Genomic DNA, 22562 nt, shown 5'->3' with positions numbered 1-22562 from the left:
ATTCACATAAAAGTTTGCCTCTTCACTGAACAAAATCTTCTGTGTAAACTGAGGGTCATGTTTCAATTTTTGTTTTGCCCATTCTACAGCACCTGAAATTACGAATACTGGAAGCCTGTGCTAGCATTTCTCCTGCGGTGTTGATATCAGTGGGTGAAGAGTGGGAGAAGAGGGTTGCATTGACAATCCAACATAATGGGCAGAACAATGAACACATTTTATAAGTTGTCAGAAACTTGTAAATAACTCATGAAAGAATAAAGTTATGTTAAAACCAAGCACATCATTGTTTTTCTTGTGAAATTCCCAATAAGTTTGATGTGACATGACCCTCTTCCTATTGAAAAAACAAAAGTTGGATTCAAAATGTCCGACTTCAAAATGGCCACCATGGTCACCACCCATCTTGAAAAGTTTCCCCCCTCACATATACTAATGTGCCACAAACAGGAAGTTAATATCACCAACCATTCCCATTTTATTAAGGTGTATCCATATAAATGGCCCACCCTGTAGATTACGTGGATAGAAAATTGAGAGATTTATTATGATTGCCGTATTGGAATACTAATTTTTCCTCTGTTATGGGACAGACTGGCATCAGCCTTATAGGGTTTTTTTTTTTTTGCTTTCTTTTGGATCAACACAGTAGTGACAGAGTAGTGATATAGGTTGAACTTGATGGATGCATGTCTTTTTTTCAGCCATAGAAACTATGTAACGTAAGAAAGCAGTTACAGCTGTTGACACAGCTTCCCTGTGGTAACCACTGCGGGGAACATTTAATATGTGATATTGACTATTCAAGTGTAATACATGTACAGGCTGTTTGCAGATAATCTCTGCTCTGAGGTCCTTAAAGGGGTCATCCACCGCAACGTGATTTTACCATGTACCTGGCAGACAGTAATGGACATGCTTAGGAAGGATCTGCGCTTGTCTTGGGGCTAAATGGCTATGTTGTGAGATTACCATAACACTGTGGCTAGCTTTTTGTGAACTGGTATTTCCTGCTTGAGTTTTCTTTTTTTGACTACAAATCCCATAATTCCATTTTCCTCCCTCCCACACATCAGCCACCCCACCAATTGAAACATAAATGAGCTGCATCCATTCAAAGACCTGTGGTTTTCAATCAGGGTGCCTACAGCTGTTGTAGATTGATCTCTCTCCCACCAAGCGATCACTCCACCCATTGAAGCAGACAGGCTCCCTGTCATCAGCTGACTAGTGAGGTCAGGTCTCGGCCGCATTGCAGCCTGGGAAAAATCCGAGACAACAGTCATTTTGTATGCTGTTAAAAATAAATACTGGGGTGAAAATCACAGAAGAATTGTGAGAAAACTGTCACACACAGATACAGACACACAAAAAAAATTTAACAGGGGATCCATCTATATATGAGCATGTGAAAAGGGGTTGTCTTAGTGAGAAATAGGTATTTTGGTGCAGTAGTTATAACTGCTGCCAGAAGTAGGATACTTTGTTCGAATACAACTGAGGATGTAAATGATCCCATTTTTTTTTTGCCACTGTGTTTCTGCAGATTATGTTAAAAAATATACGTGGAAAAATAAAGTATGCTGTATTTACACACCCTTTTACTAATTCATGGACTCTTCTATTTTTTATTCCTTTATCCAGTCTCTCTGCATCACATTCCCTCCTTTTTTCTGTCTTATTTGCTTCTCATGTGGTCATCTTGAGTATTGCTAGTTACATTGATGAACTGAATGTTTGTTGTGTATATATTCATTCCAGGAAGATATAAAGCCATATTCTTCAATAAAAAACAAGTATGAGATATAAAAGAATTGGAAGTGTACCATGTTTCTTTGCTTACACAAGTAACAGATGTGTGACAGAATTATATTTATTGCATTTTATATGCCAATGTCCATACATATTTGTTTCATGCACCTAGAACCTATTGTACACGAGGATTCTGTACCAGGCGCACACGTGATGCTGGCACAGTGTTGGATCCTTTATACAAAGACCCCTGCACTGATGAGGTAACAATTCTTGCCTTTTCTCTCCTCTTTCTCCTCCCACCAACCAGCAGCATAGTGAGACAACATATGGGCACTACCATGGGAAAGGACACGGGGTCTGGGCTGCAGTGTGTATGTCCTCCCACTCATGGCTGTACACACACAATACCAAAAAAATTTAAACACTGCGCATATATACCTCTTAAATGTAAAAAAACAAAAACAAAGGATTTGCACACATTCATCATCAACTTGCATACATAGTGTATCTGGGCACAACATTATCAGTGTGTAACACACATTCAAACTATGATATGACTTCTACATGATTAAAATTAATACTTTTCTAGCCTTGCTCTCTACAAACAAACACAAATGTTACCACAATCGATCAAGGCTTGCACAGTATGGCAGCAACTTATGCAACACCAAACCTCTTAATGTAGATATGCAGGTCAATGACATAAAGCGTTAAGTGAGATTGGACTCCGGCATGGAGAGGGAAGGGGGTGCGATATAGAGTCCCGTTAACTGTTGCCGATACACAAGTACCTTTGGCATGTGGTAACCTCCATACTTGTACCATGACCATAAAAGCCAAAGTAAGAGGTGATTTTGGTTTGTTTGGCATGAAGAGGTATCTTTGGTCAGGGAGGCATTGGAGGGTGCAGCACACAGGAGGAACGATCATACTGGTCCTTCACTTGTTCAGGAGCTGTGGGAAATTCTGTGACAGGGTCACATGCACATTAAACAAGGTAACAATACTTCAAATTTTTTAACAGACTATGTAAGTATGTGATGTAATAGAAAAAAAATGTGTGTCAAAGAAATATCAATGGCAGAGTTTGCACAACATAATTGGTCCCAAATAAAATAACCTTCTTAGCCATAGCCATATTTTACAAGTCTGATGTTTCTGATCATGACATGACACTATATGTAAATTCAGCAAAGGAGAAAGTTCTACTGTGTTAGCCAGTGCTAGCAACTGTATGAGGCAAGATACCTGTTTGCCACAAATCTCACAGTTGTTATTCTTCTAGTCAGCCAATGGAGTCAGGCAATGTTATAACAGACAGCTATATAAGCTGTTAAGTGCTGTATGTGCAGCTTATGTAAGGAGACTATCGGTACTATGGTAAAAGGGCAATAACAGCTGATTTGCAGCAGAAATGATGTAATCTCTTTTGCACCATTCCTGGAGCATTATAACTAGTATAAAAAAATTTGGAACGTTTTTGAAGCAATGATAAGGTGTTCATGTGGGTTGTTGTTTTTTGTTTTTTTTTGTAGACAGACGAAGCAGCATTTGTCCTATTTTATGGTGCACATGTTCCCTCCAAGGCACAAGTAACGCTGCTCTTGATATCCTCCACATGTACATTTGTCTACAAGTGAAGCGTGAATTCTGTGTGCATTAAGTTGGTATTTTGGATGTGTCTGGATTCATCTGTTAGTGTACGTACCATATGCTCACATGTTTGTGTGAGGAATGCCAGCAGTAACATTGATCCAAAACAAGCAAAGAAAATAAATAAAGAAGTCTGGGTTTTTGGTACCTTCAGAAGTGATCAGACATAAGAGCTAGAAAAGGTCATTTGAGGAGGGACACCCAGTCCTGCATGCTTAGTGGGACAGAGAGAGAAGTCCAGGCATGCTCCTCTGAGCCATCTATAAAAGTAGTCCATGCTTCCCATAATGTGCAGAGGGGGGTAAGAACACTGTAGAGCCCCTTTGCTATTAATATCTGGCTGTGTAGAATCAGTGCCCATTCCATATCTGCTTGGTGAGATTGAGGGATATCCCTCTTCTGTCCATTAGTCACTGAAGTGCTGCCAGACTGAGGAAGACCCAAGGGGTAGGAAATAGTCATGTTTCAAGTCTCATTCATTTTGAACTGAAAAAGTTTGGGTTAAAAGGGTCAACTTGGTATCTGATGGAAGTGCTGGACTTTGGGGCACAGGAGGTAACACTTGGGCACTAACGCTATTAGGGCATGTCTTCCATAGCTGTCTCTGGTTCCAAGTCATGGTCTTCCGGTAGCACTGTGTTCTGGTTGGTAACTGAGAGAGAGGCAGGTCTAACGTCCTCTTCAGCTGGCTCTTCTTTTACATGAACAGACTGACTACAATGACAAAAGATTAATATTTACTAAAGATCAAACTGTTGTCCTCTACTAGCACAACTTCCAAAAAATGTCAACATGATGGCAGATATGTCAACATGAACTTTGGGAGAGGTTAACGTAATTATTACCTGTATTGTGGAGAAAGGCGAGGACTGCTCCCGTTACTGTTTCCAGGTTCCCCGGTGCTGGTGACATCATCATGTCCACCATGAAGTCCACTGCCTGAACTGTTGTGCAGTGGTGGGCTGTTCAGCAGAGGGAAACTACTTTCTGCAAGTGCAGCCTGATTTGGATCAAAGACAAAGCATTTGTGAAGTAATGTAACACAATATTTACAATGACTGAATATATCCATTGTTTAACTGTATAAATATTGAGTATTAAAGTTGAGTAATAAAAGTCATGTTTCTGTAAACCCTCAATATTTCGACTAGAGAGGCGCACATCGCCAAATCTATATCGCGAGCAGTAGTGGTCGATTCATTTTGTTTTAATTTAGTCGCTCCAAGTAGGGATTGACCAATATCTATTTTTAAGGGCCGATACCAATAATCTGTGACCTTTCAGGCCGATAGCCGATAACTTATACCGGAATATCGGTATAAGTTATCGGCTATTATAAGTTATCGGCTATTTCCCGCCCGCTTCTCTCCCCCTGCCTGTCCTGGGGTCCTCCCTAGTCCAACCACCACTGTCGCTGCCCCATTGCCTCCATCATCCCCGGTTTTATAATGACCTGTTCCCGGGGGCCCGGGTCCGCGCTACTTCTGGCTACTACTGTGCGCAACCGTCGCGTTGAGGACATCACTCGTCATTGCGCTGGGCAGCGTGCAGGATGTCGCAGGAGCCAGAAGTAGCGCAGGCCCTGGGAACAGGTCATTATAAAACCGGGGATGGGGGAGGCAATGAGGCAGCAGCGGCGGTCTCTGGCCAGGGAGGCGGGGCATTATCGGCATGGTAATTGCAGATACCGATAATGTCCAAAATCGTGAATATCGGCCGATAATATCGGCCAAACTGATAATCGGTCGATCCCTAGCTCCAAGTGCTCTGATTCCTTCGAAACATCTGGTATGACACTGTGGCATTGCACAGACTTTCTAGGCTTTGTAATGAAGGGCCCCACAAGATGTGCATAACATGAAAGTGTCAGACTGGCTAATTTTTTTAAATATACAATATCTAGCAGTCCTTCAATATACAGTTAATAGCTTTGTAGTTTACAGAAAAATTACTTGTAATCCTTGTAATAAAAAAAACATACATTTAAACAACAGGTCATTTTCTTAGGACATGCTCCCTTTAAAAGAAAAGTGTATTCCCTGTAACTATATTACAGACAATGACCTATTGCTTAAAACAAGTTTTGATGTTAAATGTATTTTTTCTAATTTAGCATTTTACCATATTATAAAATAATTCTGAAATCGTGCAGTTTCCAGTCTGGCCACTAGGCCTCATATTAAGCTAAGACTTCCTGTTTTGTACAGATCACATTCAGGCAGTACCCTTAGTATCATCACAGTGAAAGCTGACATTAGTGTACAGTATAGATAACAGAAAATGTACCACCATTCACAACAGCCGAAGCACAGCCTCACCCCTCACTGTGGAATGACCTCTACACAGGTCTCAGAGCATGCCTAGTAAACAATCCCATTCATATTAACAGGGTCTAGGCTAGTCTATTGTATTCTTTCCCATGGAGATTGCCATATAGCATATCTCCAAATGCTAACACAGCAGGATAGACGTTAAGGCAATATGACAACCCTCATAATAATGTACAAAATATTACTTATCAGTATCTGGTGTTAGCAAAAAATACAAATAAAATAAAAAAAAACACCCAACCACACACATTCCCTCTTAAACATACACTTTTGTTCTGTGTTTTTTCTCTTGTAAAAGACACATCAAGTGCTCTTGTCGCAGGGTAATTGGCAGTGTGCCACACTATTGGTGACATTTGACAAGTGAGAATACATCCTTAGATCCCTAAAATCACTGAGGACCACCTGCATAGTCAACAGGATCACAAAGCTTTTATCACAAATGTGTCATCTCACCTGGTAGCTTGCATTTAAAGCTCCATAGCCAAGGCCTGAAATCATATTCTTAACAAGGGTTGGGCTCCTGCAATAATTAAAAGTAGTAAAAAAAAACAATCAATATAAAATCTTTAAAATCTTTCAATCTACTCTGGAAGCAGACATGTACACCTGCCAACGAGACTATCTTTTATAGAGTGATATGGTTGTGATTTCCCAAACTTTCTCGAATACAAGAACGTGGCCAAATTTAAACTACACTTTTCGATGTGCAAGGTGTATCTCTGGTGCCATCTGCTGGAAATGCCTGGTGCTACATAGGACCTCTGCCTCCTGCTGAAGCAGCTCAGTAAATTGGGTCATGGAAGTATTTCTTACTGAAGTAACTCCTATCCATGCTGAAGCTCATCAGGTGACTTCTTAATGTTTGTTGAGTTGGTGTGTTGATTCCTAGTGTTTTTTTGTTGATTCCTAGTGTTTTTTTGTTGATTCCTAGTGTTTCTTTTTTTGTTTTAGTTTTTTTAGAGAATGCCAGCTAAGTGCCTGCTAGGAACATTCAGGAATGTGCAGGAGGGGATTGAAAATGACTTAAAAGGTTGCTCGAATTCTGTCTTCTAGGTAAGTATGTGTCTAAACCACACTCTGTAGCTACACTGAACTACAGAACATGTTGACGCTATATACAGTTAATAAATTTGAATTTACACCTTAACACGTACAATTTGAAGCTATAGATTTTATGCTGAAGATTTCAATGTAAAGTAAAGGACTGAACACAGCTTCAAATCTGCAGCTTCAAATTCTGCACATCAAATATGCGGAGGATACAGTATGTGTGAATAGACTCTAAGGGGGAGATTTATCAAAACCTGTCCAGAAGAAAAGCTGCTGAGTTGCCCATAGCAACCAATCAAATCACTTCTTTCATTTTTGAAAAGGCCTCTGAAAAATGAAAGAAGCAATCTGATTGGTTGCTATGGGCAACTCAGCGACTTTTCCTCTGGACAAGTATTGATAAATCTTGGCCTAAAAGTGCATTTGTATGTACCATTCGAATAGTTTTAAGCAGCTTTTGAAGATAAAACTAAGAATGGATAAAAAAAAGAGAAGTAGAATCTTTACTTTTTAATACCCCGCTTTTTACAGCCTGAAAACTCATTGTGAATGCACCCTTAAAATTTTAGAACAATGGTCTAATCGGTCTTCTGTGCATAGAGAATTATTTGGTAAAGTTTCTTTATATACACTTGTATAGCATAACACAACACCTTGTCCATTGATATACGTTTTCATTGTCCGAGTGTCATATGTTTCAGTACCTACCACAGTTTTTGCTTTATCCAACAGAAAACACAATTTTAATGGGACACTTTCATCTTGTATAATGATAAAAGAAACCAAACAGCTAAAGACAATGCTGTGTAACATGAGGTGCACATTTTCACAGATGTTACAATTAAAGGGGTATTCAAGGTTTTTCTTTTATTTGACTATGCTACAGGGGCTGTAAAGTTAGTGTAGTTCATAATATAGTGTCTGTACCTGTGTGTGACAGTTTTCTCACAATTCTTCTGTGATTTTCACTCCAATATTTATTTTTAACAGTATACAAAATGACTGTAGTCTCAGATTTTTCCCACCTTGCAATGTGGCCAAGACCTGACTCACTAGTCAGCTGATGACAGGGAGCCTGTCTGCTTCAATGGGTGGAGGGATCGCTTGGTGGAAGAGAGATCAATCTGCAACTAATGCAACAACTGTAGGCACCCTGATTGAAAACCACAGGTCTTTTGAATGGATGCAGCTCAATTGTGTTTCAGTGGGTGGGGTGGCTGATGTGTGGGAGGGAGGAAAATGGAAATGTGGGATTTGCAGTCAAAAAAAGAAAAGCCAAACAGGAAATACCAGTTCACAAAAAGCTAGCCACAGTGTTATGGTAATCTTACAACATAGCCATTTAGCCCCAAGACAAGCGCAGATCTGTCCTATGCATACCGATTACTGTCTGCCAGGTACGTACTAAAATCACCTTATGTTGGATAACCCCTTAAAACTCTCGGCGCTCTCTGTAAGACAGCTACATTAGGGTATAGAGTAAAAGAGCACCCAAAATTTCATGAAAAAAATTTATTGGGGGGGGGGGGGGGGTTCTTCTCAAAGAAAGTATGTGGACTAAAAAATCTGTCACACAGAATCTGGTCTGCATAGGGGTGGCCTTCTCGTTGATGTGTTAATTACACTACAAACATTTACCAGCACAGACCTGGCTAGCAAAACAGGCTGTAGACAGTGAAGGGAAATCTCAAAAAAATGATATGTGTATTAGCACCATATTTATCACATGTTCTGCGCCATTTAATAAATTTGATGATTTTACACTCCATCAGCGCCATCAAAACATGTGTATAACACCAGTGCACATACACTGATTTTGATAAATGTCCCCCAATAAGTCACACACTTTTAGATGTTTTTTCTGCATTTGAATATCCCCAAAAACTGCTCAAAATTTTTCCTGAGGTTTTTTCAGACCAATTTTTTTTTTACACTAGCAAACTAGCCTTTTTTTTTTTTTTACATGAAAATGGCCCAAGAGAAGTCCCTTGCACCTAATTTTATGTCTGATAATTATGAGGCATAAACTACACATGAACTGACAAAAGTTCATAATTCAATTCAATGGAATTATTCTGAGAAGTAAAACTGTATGTGAACATAACCTTATTGCTTGCTCCAACAGATTTGTATAAAAAATATAGACCAAAATACTGCCATTTAAAAGTGGCCTTAAGACTAGCGTATTGGTAACTGGACATATACTGATGACATATATAAGTAGTATTGTTCATAATGTCATCATCATTACGGACAGGCTGTCTTCATGAGAGGACACTGAGCCATGAGATAGCTGCCTTCAATATACATGAAATACTGATACTATACAGAGCCATACTGATCACATACAGCTGGATCCAGTTTTATATTTTCCATTCCCAAAATGGAATGCTGCTTTTTATTATATTAATATTAGCTCCATACAGGGTGATCCAATAAAGGCCTGTATTTAAAGGTTTTATTTTTTTATGGGTCCCAAATGCATTAAAATAACAAATAATCGTTATTACCTATCAGATCCCACACTGATCCCCATTAAGGCACCCGTCGGCACTCTGGTTTTCTTTTAGTATTGGATGTCACATGACGTCAGAGGAAGGGATAAGTAACTGTTATTTTGTTAATTTAATGGATTTGGGGCCCCAAAAAATAAAACCTTACAAAGCTTACATAGTATGACATGGTAAAATTGAAGCAGCCATAATCTCTCAGCATGTTGGAATTTGCAAAAATATGGTATCTGTTGTGACAGTACAGCCAAATTTATAGAATATGGTAAATGTTCTCCGCATAGAAACTGCTTTTCACATTGGGTAGACCACTAGACCACTGGATGTTTATGACTTGGCTATAATACCTGACCACCTCAAAGATTTCAAATGAGAACAGGATTTTAGCCGTGTATGAGTTTAGTTCTAGAAAGTTACATAGTTTCATAACTACATAGTTAGTATGGTCAAAAAAAGACATAGGTCCATCAAGTTCAACCAAGGAATTGAAGGGAAGGGGTACAGTGGGGTGAAGGAGAAGGGATGTAATTATATCTTAAGTTGACCACGCAGACTAGTATTAGGGCTCATTCACACAAGCTGATGTATTTGCGGGTTTCCCGCTGTGAGTTTGAAAGGGGACGGGTTCTCTGTGGCTGTCCGCAGCCGATTTTTGGTTGCGGAATTTACTGCTGTGGAAAATCCACCACATAACCTTTTGACTTCAATGGGGCTTGCATAGTGCTGGGCGGTATGACCAAAAAATGTGTATCACAGTATTTTTCAAACTTATGGCGGTTCCACGGTACTTGACAGCATTTTTTTTAAACTCATCTCACCGCCCCCCCCCCCTCCGAATGAATTATCAGCCATTGTGCGCTGGAGAAATAATCATATATGACCAGCAGGTGCTTTTCCTCTACCACCCCCCCCCCCCCACCCCCACCGAATGAACTCAGCTGCAGCGATGTCCCTACATCGGGGGAATAATCATGTTAATCATGTTACCTGTAGGCGCTGCTCTCCTTCTCTGATCAGAAGTTCTACAGCGCCCGCGGCCCACTGGCTTTCAGCGCTTGCAGCGGGAGGTGACAGCTTCTGTTCTGCGTCCTGCGCCCGCACAACTCATTCATTTCCAGCGCCGCGGCTCACAGGAAGAGAAGGAGAGCAGCGCCTGCCGTTAACATGATTAGTCCCCTGATGTGGGGACAGCGCTGCGGCTGATAATTCATTTGGCGGGGGGGGGGGGGGGGGAGAGCAGAGCAGCGCCCTCAGTTCATATATGATTAGTTCCCCAGCGCACTGTGGCTGATAATTCATTCATTCATTCGAGGGGGGGAGGAGTTACCCGACCTGTATTGCAGTATAGGGAAAAATTCATATCGTACAGAAAAAAACACACCGGTATTCGGTATGTACCGGGATATCGCCCAGCACTAGGCTTGCAGTGTATTTTCCGCATCCGAAATTCGCCAGCCAAACATCTTCTGCAGACAGCCGCAAAGAGGGAAGGTCATTCACCACAACATTAGAATATATCCTTATCGAGCACATGAGGGACTCTCAGCTAAAGTAAACATGTTGTGTGCAATGAGCAGGCACAATGTTGTGCTACCCTTCACGATCGCCAGATTTAACATCAAGAAGGACACATCACTGAAACAGTGAAGTCCATATCAGATGACATGCTGGCATGTGTCTGAACAATAAATATATACATCAGAAAACACAGTCTGGGTACTGATCTCTGTCCCACAGTAAACAATAATGAAAAAACTGCAAATACTGGGGTCCCCCTTTTGTCTGATTAGTAAGCAAAAAATACTAAAACTTAACCTTTATTAAGCCAATTAAAATATAGTAATAAAATAACAATGTGCACAAGGACTGACAAACATATAGTAACAAAAATGCTCAATGCACAGCAGCAACTGTATTGGGTATGATAAAGCCAGTAGATATTATTAGTAGGTAAGACAACTGGCAATAGCCAGTGAATGTTAGGGTGTATAGTACCAGTAAGTCCTATACTACCAACTATGACCCTTAGGGGGTTTAGGATGTGGGCCTCCAATGGCTGGCCCTACTTCTTATCTTCCCCTAGCTGTTTGATACGTCACTGGGGCACTCACCCTAAAAAGGGCGACCCCCGTATCTCTGGTACCTGGCCCCTACTCTGTCAAGCAAGTCTATGGATATAGATGCATAATTCATAAACCCACAAGGTGCAAATAAAAGACAGAGTTAAAATCAATAGACTGCCATACCCTTTGTAGAGTTAGAAAGGTGCTGACAAAAGTGCATGAACAGTAGTCGAAAACATATTAATGAGTACAAGACCGTGTCTCGTACTCATTAATATGTTTTAGACTACTAATCACTGTGGTTATTTGTAGTGGATAGATAAAGGGTGTCTTTTCATGTTAACCCGTTAACGACCACGGACGTAAATGTATGTCCTGGTTTGGCGGTACTTTGTGCACCAGGACGTACATGTACGTCCTGTGTATGACCGAGAGCATCGGAGCGGTGCTTGCGTCATACACGGCAGGTTCTGGCTGCTATCAGCAGCCGGGGACCCGCCGGTAAAGGCCGACATCGGCGATCATGCGGATGTCCGCCATTAAACCTTCAGATGCCATGATCTGTACAGATCACGGCATCTGCGGCAATGCGCACGGTAAAATAGATGATCGGATCGTCCGCAGCGCTGCCGCGGAGATCCAATCATCTGTAATGGCGGACAGAGGTCCCCTCACCTTCCTCCGTCCGTCTCCCCGGCGTCTCCTGCTCTGGTCTGAGATCGAGCAGACCAGAGCAGGAGATAGCCGATAATACTGATCAGTGCTATGTCCTATGCATAGCACTGAACAGTATTAGCAATCAAATGATTGCTATAGATAGTCCTATGGGGACATAAAACGTGTAAAAAAAAAAATATGTAAAAATATAAGAATAAAAAAAAAAAAGTGAAAAATCCCTTCCCCCAATAAAAATTGTCTGTTTTTCCCATTTTGCCCCCCAAAAAGCGTAATTTTTTTTAAAATAAACATATTTGGTATCGCTGCATGCGTAAATGTCCGAACTATCAAAATATAATGTTAATGATCCTGTACGGGGAATGGCGTAAACGTAATTTTTTTTTTTTAAAGTAAAAAAATGCTGCTTTTTTGTCACATTTTATTCAAAACATTTTTATAAAAAATGTGGTATCAATAAAAAGTACAGATGACGGCGCAAAAAATAAGCCCTCATACCGCCCTATATATGGAAAAATGAAAAAGTTATAGGTGGTCAAATTAGGGCGATTTTAGATGACTGATTTTGAACAAAAAGTTTTCGATTTTTTTTAAGCGGTACAAAAATATAAAAGTATCTAGCCATGAGTATCACTTTAATCGTATTGACCCACAGAATAAAGAATACATGTCATTTTTACTGTAAATTGTACAGTGCGAAAACGAAACCCTCCAAAATGTGCAAAATTGTGGTTTTCATTAAAATTTCCTCCCTAAAAAAATATTTTTTTGGGTTCGCCTACATTTTATGGTAAAATCAGTGGTTTCATTACAAAGTACAATTGGTCACGCAAAAAACAAGCCCTTATATGGGTCTGTAGATGGAAATATAAAAGAGTTATGGATTTTAGAATTCCAGGAGGAAAAAATGAAAATGCAAAAATAAAATTGGCCTGGTCCTTAAGGTGAAAATGGGCTTGGTCCTTAAAGGGGTACTCCCACCCTAGACATCTTATCCCCTATCCAAAGGATAGGGGATAAGATGTCTGATCATGGGGGTCCCGCCGCTGGGGACCCCCGCATTATTGCATGCAGCACCCACCTGTGTTCTCACCAGAACCGCTGGAGGGTCTGAGTCGCGACTTCGGGAATGGAAGTCTGTGACGTCATGACTCCGCCCCCGTGTGACGTCACACCTGTCCCCTCAATGCAAGTCTATGGGAGGGGGCGTTCTGGTGAGAACACAGGTGGGTGCCGCATGCAATAATGTGGGGGTCCCCAGCGGCGGGACCCCCGCGATCAGACATCTTATCCCCTATCCTTTGGATAGGGGATAAGATGTCTAGGGTGGGAGTACCCCTTTAAGGGGTTAAAGGGGTATTCCAGGAAAAAATACTTTTTAAATATATATCAACTGGCTCCAGAAAGTTAGACAGATTTGTAAATTACTTCTATTAAAAAATCTTAATCCTTCCAAAAATTAAGTAGAGTTGTTCTTTTCTGTTTCAAAACAGTGCTCTCTGCTGACATCTCTGCTTTTCCCGGGAACTGCACAGAGTAGAAGAGATTTGCTATGGGGATTGCTTCTACTCTGGACAGTTCCTGAGACAGGTGTCATCAGAGAGCACTTAGACAGTAAAGAACAACTCAACTTCATCAGCTCATAAGTACTGAAAGGAATAAGATTTTTTAATAGAAGTAATTTACAAATCTGTTTAACTTTCTGGAGCCAATTGATATAATATATATATATATATATATATATATATATATATATATATATATAATGTTTTTCCTGGATAACCCCTTTAATACATTTGTGTTATGTTCTGTCAGGAATAGCAAGGTTATAATTTTGCACCATCCTTTTTGAATCACCCTGTATTACAGACAGGAAAAAATTGACTAATGATAAAAAATCTGCTCATGTGAAAGCAGCCTTAGGGCACATTAGGAATCAGTATGAATTTTTTTTTTTTTTTTACTCTCCGACATTTGCAATAAAATTTTTAGGCCATGGAGGTTGATAAGTTTCCTATTCTGTATTTGACTACATTTTTACAACATTTTTAAAACAGCAAAAATAGCTAATCCTTTAAGAAATTTTTTTTTTTTTAAATATACATTTAAAAAAAACAGACAACTCAGAACACAAATATAGTACAAAAACAAAATTAACGCAATTGGTAAGAAGAACAAGTCGTATTTGATCTGCAGTTTCATACCCAATGAGAATGAGCCTTACTATCTGAGATGTGTTTCACAGAAATGAATGAAGGCAAATGGATATTAGCAACAACCATCATGTCCATAGAAAATAACAGACAGTTTGAGAGACTTACTAATATCATTTTAAAGAGGTGGTTAGAACTCGACTAGCTGTGTCAGATTTATCACATTAAATTTGTTGTATCTTTTTGTTTAAATTTAAGCCACATCTTGGCTCACTTAGTTGTTTCCTCTAAGCTACAACCCAACATCTTATAGGGCAAAAAGTCTGGCGCTTGCCTCTTGAGCCAGAATTCCGGTGCATGTTGAATAGTACATCTCCCCTAATGTGTACACCAAGAAGATTGGTAGAAAACAAAATCTCATAACTCCATTTACTCACAGCTTGCACAAATCATAAATAAGCTTTTATAGTATAACCATCTACCGAAAACTAAAACTAGTTAGTAAATAAGTTAACTTACCCTGTCATCTTTGGTGGTCTCCTCTTTTGGTATTCCAACTCATCTACCGTCCACACAGCACCTTTCACGTTCTCCACTCGCACAAAGCACTTATGCAAGCTAAGGTTGTGTCGAACTGCATTCTGCAGGAGAGTGAAACATATTGTGATATTTATGCCACCTATGTATTTGTCATTTACACAACAGAAGCAGATCTACAGTTCTGTGCTGGTCCTGTGCTTACTCCGGTGTAAAAGAGTTCAACAACTCTTTTCTATAGTATAGACATCCAATGGAAAATGTCATAAAACATCAAAGAGCTTGTGCATGTGCCTGATGTTTTGCAAAAATACCCAAAAAGATGATTCCTTACAAAGGACAATTGCACAGCTTGGCAGGCACATAGGTTAATCTGTAAAAGTATGCATCACGCCTTAGAAACAAACAGAGCGAGTCGCTGATATAAAATATTCAGCTTTACTAACTCAGACTAATTTTCTTCTAATCAAACCTGCAGATTGTAAAGAGTCTCGTACGCTGCCATTTCTGATTACCAAGGAGTTAATAGCAGGGCAAGGATGGCAACACGTGCATATCACCACCCTTTCCTGACACTCCCACACTCAAATGATATGACCCCAATTTCAAAGCAGAGCCCCTTCTCTCATTCTAAGCCCTGGCTGGAGATGAGAGACTAATTTGTTAGGCTAAAACATTAACAGCAATTTGAGAGGTCAGAAGGGGGTCAGGCAACCAGAGCTCAGACAGACGGAAGGGGGTGGGCTACGCCGAGAACGAGAACCAGAAAGAGAAGGAAGAGATATGAACATGCAGCCAAATGAAAGACAACATAAGAATCTCACCGAAACACCGTAGTAAATAAAACTCTGCTACAGAAAGTAATTAAAACGTTAATTTTACATATACAGTTATGTGATTTATAAAGCCTCTGCTACTGCTGGGAGATAGAAAGTACTAGGTGTCTGTAGACTAAGTGGTAAATGTGTTTAATTTATGAGGATTCATTAGTACGGCACTCACTGCTTAGTCTTCCTCAACTATTAATATACATAGATCGGCAATGAAATCTTTCTGCTGGCTCACAAACACAGCCATATTAGGGATGCCAGGGCCTCTGCTGCACCTCCTACTTCTCAGATTTCATACAGAGGGATACAGAAGATTTTTCTGCCAGGTTCTTTATGAATCTGACAGTAAGGAATTGTGGCCTGCCACATCTGGCTCTGTATGTTCATAGGAATTCTCCCCTAGAAACACAGACTGTATAGCAGCAGAAGAAACCCTGTGGACGCATGCGCACATTCATGTTCCGGGTATGTACAACATTTAGGTTGTAAAGAAATAACATTAATAATAGCCTATAGTTAATCTATATAGATTTTGCATGTGCAACTATCCAGACACAATACTTTTAAAGAGTACCTGTCATCAAATACAACTTTTAATATAGTGTTCCTTGTGTAATTAGCAGACACTTTCCCATTCACTTGCTTTTAAAATGATCAACATAAATATGTATAAAATGTTATTAAAAAAACGTCCACTAGGTGGCTCTGTTCTGTTCCCTGCCATATTTAATACAGTGAGTTTGGTCTCCTCCCAGCCTGTGAAAGCTCCACAGATTCTCCCAGAAAGCCACACAGACTGAAAGCTGAACAGACTGAAACATGAAACATGCACAGAGCATGAGGTCTTCAATTCATCACAGCACTGCAACCATGTGAGGGCAGAAGTTGTCCCCAAGCAGGCTTCAGTGATGTCATGCCTGCTGGGAAATGCCCACTTTCTCCTGCTGGCAAATTGCACTATGTGAGAAAGAATAAAAGGTAAGATACAGAGCTTTTTAAAGCTCTGAAATTTTTTTAAGGGCTGCAGGGGTGTTAGGAGTAGCTAGGGAACATAGCCGGAGTTAGTCTAGAAGAGTTTATTTGGTGACAGGTAATTTTTAACATGGTACTACTCAGAACACCATAGGGCAGCACACAAAGTTTTCTGCAGAAACTATTGGGGAGATTTATCAAAACTTTTGTAGAGGAAATATTGACCAGTTGCCCATTGCAACCAACCAGATTGCTTCTTTCATTGCTAAACAGGCCTCTGAAAAATGAAAGAAGCGATGATTGGTTGCTATGGGTAACTGGTCAACCTCTGCAGAGGTTATGATAAACCTCCCCCTATGTATCCCAGTACATCCTTCATGCTGTGTGTATCATGTCTTAGACATGGGCTACATGACATTTGGTTGTACACAAGTCATTATATAACTGCAGGTCAGACTTTCCGTGATGGTTACAATATATCAGTGACACTGGGATTCAACTCTATACTAAAACATACAACAAGTAAAGGAAGATCTTAAACTTGCGAAGAGTTATTAAAATGGGCAAAGTATGTATATATATATATATATATATATATATATATATATATATATACTGAATCATAGATATACTTTATACAATAACACTCAATGCAGATGTTTTCAATACCTTCCAAGTAGCTGTGTTTCTTCTGAAGTACGCAAACATGCGAGTAAACCAATTGTAGATCTCATTTAAAGTCAGCTGCCTGTCTGGAGTATCTAGAATAGCCTGTTAAAAAAAAAAAGAAAGTTGGGGGCTTTAAGCATGCTTACAGATATTTGCTTTCTACCTCCCTTTTGCTTTGCTGCAGTTTCCATTCTCTTACCTGTCGGATAAGGGAGGCATATGTGAATGGTGGGCGGACCTCAGCATTTTTATAAAACTCGTGGTTCTGAGCGAGCTCTAAAATGAGAGAGAGCAGGACACATATGTCGCTATGTAACTGCACATATTGGGAAAGTTGGGAATGTATAAAAATTGTAACTACAAGGTAAAAATGTATGAATATTCTTTAGCACACTTTCAATCAACCTTAAAATTCCAGTATGACTGTATAAACATCATATCCCACACCCATGTTACACTCACCGGGGTCCAGGATGCTGTGGAAAGTGGAGATGTATGCTGGGGTCCTCACACTGTACAGCTGTTTCTGGGCCTGCAGAACTGACATGGATGGAACAAGCTAGTCCCAGTGAATTTATTTTCTGACTAACAAAAGGACGACGCTCAGGGCCGTATTTACCCCTAGGCATGTGTCTAGGACAGCAGATTTAAGGGGGGGGGGGGGGGGGGCAGCACTTAAGTGAGTTAGAAAATGTATAACAATTTGTAGCTGCTGCTGTCATGCTGTTGCCTAGGGAACATATATCACAGCTGCTGCAAAATTTTCCTGCAGATTTACAGCCACAGCTGCTTATTGTGATGTGGATTTGTGATTCATTTCACCCCTTTCTCTGTATAGGGGGGGAGATCCACAGTGAATCTGCATGTATTGCAACGTATTTTGCTGTGTATTTGGGAAAATTTAAATATAAACCTACATGTGGATTGATCTCGGATTATCTGGACATAAAATATATATATATATATATATATATATTTATTATATTTTGACAGGAGTGTCATGAATGACAAAAAAAAAAAAACACATACACTCACCTGCCTCATTCCTCTGAAACTCCTGCTGTGATGTCATCCAGGCCCCCACAACTTCCACTACATACTACTTCTGACAAAGTGCTCACAGCAGTGCCTGCCTGCTTAGCTAGTCGCTCAGTAAAGTAAGACACCAATGCAATCAACCAATGTCTCAGCGGGCTGTCATTGCTGTGAGCACTCAGTCTCGGAAGTAGTAAGTAGTGAAAGCTGTGGTAGACTGAATGACATCACAGTGGAAGTTTCAGGCATGTGTTTTTTTTTTTTTCTTGTTTGTTTTTTTCTTAATTTCATGCCACGCCCTCTGCAAAATATGTATAAATATATTTTTCATGCCTGGATAACCTCTATATAACCGAGTGTCTAGAGCAGCACGAGCTGTTAATATGGCCCTGATGACTCTGTATAGTATGCAGGAGCTTTATGAATAAAGGATAATGATAACATTACATTTTTAACTACTTAGCAATGCAGAGTCAATATGATAGTCAGGGAAAGCAATTCACTGGTGACTATTGCCCTCCATGTAACAGGGAGGCTAAAAGACAGATAAAGCAGCATGCAAACACCCTGCATACAACAGCTCAGATTTCAGCTTCTAAGACTCAGGTGAGGTGTGGGAGATTGGGGTTAACTGCAGTAAAAACTGAAATCTTAGCTTATGGTTAGAAGTGTGCTTAGTGAAAATGTCCATCATCTTCTACTATGTAGCGCTCGCAGATCAGAAGACAGTGTGCCACTAAGTGGTATTGATGAGAAATTTGTCTATACTCAGAGTATACTAAATACAAGGAAGACTTCTGAATTCTAGACAAATTGTTAAAAGATGGCATTCAATACAAATTTAGAGCATGCACAGCAAAAAAAAAAAAAGTAAAGTAAAAGATGAACAATGGTGTGGTAGTGATGGGCTGAATTAATGTGGCATTCACCTGAGGATATTGGAGTGCAGAACTTATCCACTATTCTTCTCCGTACAGGACCCATGCTAGGTAGACTCGATGAGCTGATCACAGAAGTGCCTGCTCTCATTGGAGTGATAGGAGCAGTTGCAGAGGTTGGAGGTTGAGGTAAGCCATCTGGGTAGTTGTCTGGAGACATTTTGTTGTGGGTTGCACTGGAGACCAAGTTGAGCTGGTAAAACATTAAAACAGAAGTGCAAGGACATGAGTACCTAGCTAGAGGAAGAGATAAAACAGGTGCTGGCTTGGTGTATGAGGATTACTTACTGGTTGACTGAAGGGCTTTGGTTCGGATGGTCTCATGTGCAGATGTGTCATCATTGCTTGTAACCGTTCACTCTCTTTTGCCAGCTAACGTAAAAAAAATGAAACTATAGTAAAAGCTTGTGACATAAAGCTGCACAAAGAAAATGATCAATAACTGCATGGTGCCGTAGCCAGTTTTGGAAGTGACTTTTTTGTTTTTATTCCTGCTTTCCAAAAGCCATAACTTTTTTTTTCTTTTTCTATTGACATAGCTACATGAGGGATTTTTTTTCTTCATGAGGGTATTTTTAGTGAACCATTTAATATACTATATAAAAATTATGTTTAAAAGAGAAATCTGTGGAGAGAAATGGGAAAAAAACTAAAATGTCACTGTGCCATAAAAATTACACTTTTTTTTATCCTAAAGAGAGTGGAATCACATCAATATTTATTTGGTATATATAAAGCTAGTTTTTGTTGTGTTTTACTACCTAAGAAAATGTCTATATTTTATTTAATTTGCTTTGTGTCGCTATATTCTAACACCCAACATTTTTTTATGACCTTTTAATCACCTTTTGTTCCAATTTTTTTGAAAGATGAAAGATAAGGTGTTAAATATTATTAATTTATTAGTTATAGAAAAAAATGTTTTCAGATCAACTGGTGCCAGAAAGTTAAACAGATTTGTAAATTACTTATATTTAAAAACCTTAACCCTCCCAGTACTTATCAGCTGCTGTATATTACAGATATACTACAGAGAAATTTGTGAAGTTCTTTCCAGTCTGACAACAGTGCTCTATGCTGACACCTCTGTCCGTGTCACAAACTGTCCAGAGCAGGAGGTTTTTTCTATGGGGATATGCTTCTAATTTGAACGGTTCCTGACACACAGAGGTGTCAGCAGAGAGCACTGTTGTCAGACTGGAAAGAACTTCACAATTTTCTTTGTAGTATACAGCAGCTGATAAGTACTTGAAGGCTTCAGATTTTGAAATAGAAATAATTTACAAATCTGTTTAACTTTCTGGCACCAGTTGATTTGAAAACATTTGTTTTTCACTTGTTTCCACTGGAGTTCCCCTTTTACACCTTAATGACGCAGGACATATATTTACGTCCGGCGCCGGCTCCCGAGATATAACGCGGGGTCACACGGCGACCCCGCATCATATCGGGTCGGTCCTGGAGGCTATCAATGGCCGGGACCCATGGCTAATAACGGACATCACCGATCGCAATGATGCCTGGTATTAACCCTTCAGATCAACTTTGATCGCCGCGTCTAAAGTGAAAGTAAAACCTTCCCGGCAGATCAGTCAGGCTGATTGGGACCACCGCAGTGAAACCGCTGTGTCCCGATCAGCTGTTAGGATTCAAGGAGGATCCCTACCTGCCTTTTCGTTGTCCGATTGTCTATTCACTGCTCCGTGCCAGAGATCCAGGCAGGAGCAGTGGAGTGTCGATAACACTGATCAAAGCAATGCTATGGTATAGCATTGATCATTGTCTGCAATCAATGTACTGCATGTTATAGTCCCCTACAACATTGCAAAAAAAAAAAAGGGTACAAAAAATAGTTAAGAAATGTGATTAACTTCCTTCCCTAATAAGTTTGAATCACCCCCCTTTTCCCATTTAAAAAAAAAAACCTGTAAATAAAAATAATCATATGTGGTATCACCGCGTGCATAAATGTCCGAACTATAAAAATATATAATTAATTAAACCGCACGGTCAATGGCGTACATGTAAAAAAATTCTAAATTCCATTATAGAGTATTTTCGGTCACTTTTTATACCATAAAAAAATGAATAAATATCAAAAAGATCAAAAAGTCAGATCAAAACAAAAATGGTACCGATAAAAACTTGAGATCACGGCACAAAAAAATGAGCCCTCATACTCAGCCCTGTATGCGTAAAAATAAAAAAGTGGACACTTTTAAACGTATAAATTTTCCTGCATATAGTTATGATTTTTTCCAGAAGTAAGACAAAATCAAACCTATATAAGTAGGGTATCATTTTCATTGTATGGACCGAATAAAGAGAAGGTGTAATTTTTATCGAAAAATGCACTGCGTAGAAACGGAAGCCCCCAAAAGTTACAAAATGGCGTTTTTGGTTTTTTTCAATTTTGTCACACAATGATTTTTTGGGGTTTTACCGTAGTTTTTTTTGGGTAAAATGACTGATGTCATTAAAAGTAGAATTGGTGGCGCAAAAAAAAAAAATAAAAAAAAAGACATCATATGAGTATGTAGGTGCAAAATTGAAAAAGAGTTATGATTTTTAAAAGGCGAGGAAGAAAAAACAAAAGAAGTGCAAAAACAAAAAAAAACCTGAGTCCTTAAGGGGTTTCCATTTTGTCCTTCAGTGGCATGCAAAGGGTTAACATCTTTCTTTTTTTCCTACTGGACAGAAGATATGAACATCATAGGATTAATTAAACAATAAATTAATCCAAGACACCTAGACCAGGGACCTCCTCTGGCTACAAAAAACCCCAAGAAACAGTGACACACGTGTTTTTTCTTCTGTCCTGCGGACACTATGATCTCTGGCATACTGCTGAACCAGCTAAGCCGTCCCCTTTGGGGTCAATTTAACCATTGGCTCTGTCTGTGAGTTCAAAGGCTTCCGGCGTTGTCATGGGGCTCATGTTACCATCCCAGAGTTCTGGGAAGCGCCTGTGGGGCAGCAACAGGTGGGTTGATGATATGGGGGCCTGGTATCGGGACCTCCTTTGCACTCACCATATTTTCATCTGCCCGTGTCACTGCCTCTGTACCTGCGGAGCATCTCCTGCTTGCTGCGGCAAGGAACTTCCGGGTTCTCTCGCTGTTAGTATGCGGACGAACTTCCAGCTTCAAGACAGTGTGGGCGCTGGGGTCCATTGGCGGTGATGTACTTCCAGAGTCCAGCCGTAGAGACATCTGTAGCCCATCACAAATAGATGAAACATACCTGGAAACTAGCAGAGCATCGCACCTGGCAGAGGATGGACTGTTTATCAGGCACAGCCTGACTTAAATAGCCAAACGCCGGGATAACGGAAGTGGCGTAATCTTCGCCACTAGAGCGATTCTAGTCCAGAGAAAACCCCAATACCA

General features: G+C 39.9%; 1 protein-coding gene and 1 long non-coding RNA gene across 3 annotated transcripts in view; one reads left to right on the top strand and one right to left on the bottom strand.

Annotated features, from left to right (window-relative positions):
* Window positions 1-1857: 1857 nt before the first annotated feature.
* FOXP4 (forkhead box P4) overlaps window positions 1858-22562 on the bottom strand; it is a 72408-nt gene continuing 51703 nt past the window's right edge. The window contains exons 10-18 of one of the 2 annotated variants that reach the window (XM_056557746.1): window positions 19462-19545; window positions 19165-19366; window positions 17663-17740; window positions 17400-17476; window positions 17201-17302; window positions 14712-14833; window positions 6195-6261; window positions 4254-4408; window positions 1858-4122 (exon numbers count right to left, since the gene is read on the bottom strand). In XM_056557746.1, the coding sequence (XP_056413721.1) occupies window positions 3987-4122; window positions 4254-4408; window positions 6195-6261; window positions 14712-14833; window positions 17201-17302; window positions 17400-17476; window positions 17663-17740; window positions 19165-19366; window positions 19462-19545 (1023 nt within the window). In that variant the 3' untranslated portion in view covers window positions 1858-3986. The remainder of the gene's footprint in view (window positions 4123-4253; window positions 4409-6194; window positions 6262-14711; window positions 14834-17200; window positions 17303-17399; window positions 17477-17662; window positions 17741-19164; window positions 19367-19461; window positions 19546-22562) is intronic. The other variant, XM_056557747.1, reaches the window with a different exon arrangement.
* On the top strand, window positions 6271-19302 carry LOC130356356 (uncharacterized). Its single transcript, XR_008888866.1, has 3 exons — window positions 6271-6588; window positions 6693-6794; window positions 19213-19302. It is a non-coding gene; the product is annotated as an uncharacterized LOC130356356 (long non-coding RNA).

The sequence above is a fragment of the Hyla sarda genome, chromosome 2 (genome assembly GCF_029499605.1).
Source record: "Hyla sarda isolate aHylSar1 chromosome 2, aHylSar1.hap1, whole genome shotgun sequence".
NCBI classification, from domain to species: domain Eukaryota; kingdom Metazoa; phylum Chordata; class Amphibia; order Anura; family Hylidae; genus Hyla; species Hyla sarda.
Note: the sequence above shows the minus strand (reverse complement) of the source record. Positions and strands in the feature narration are given on the sequence as shown.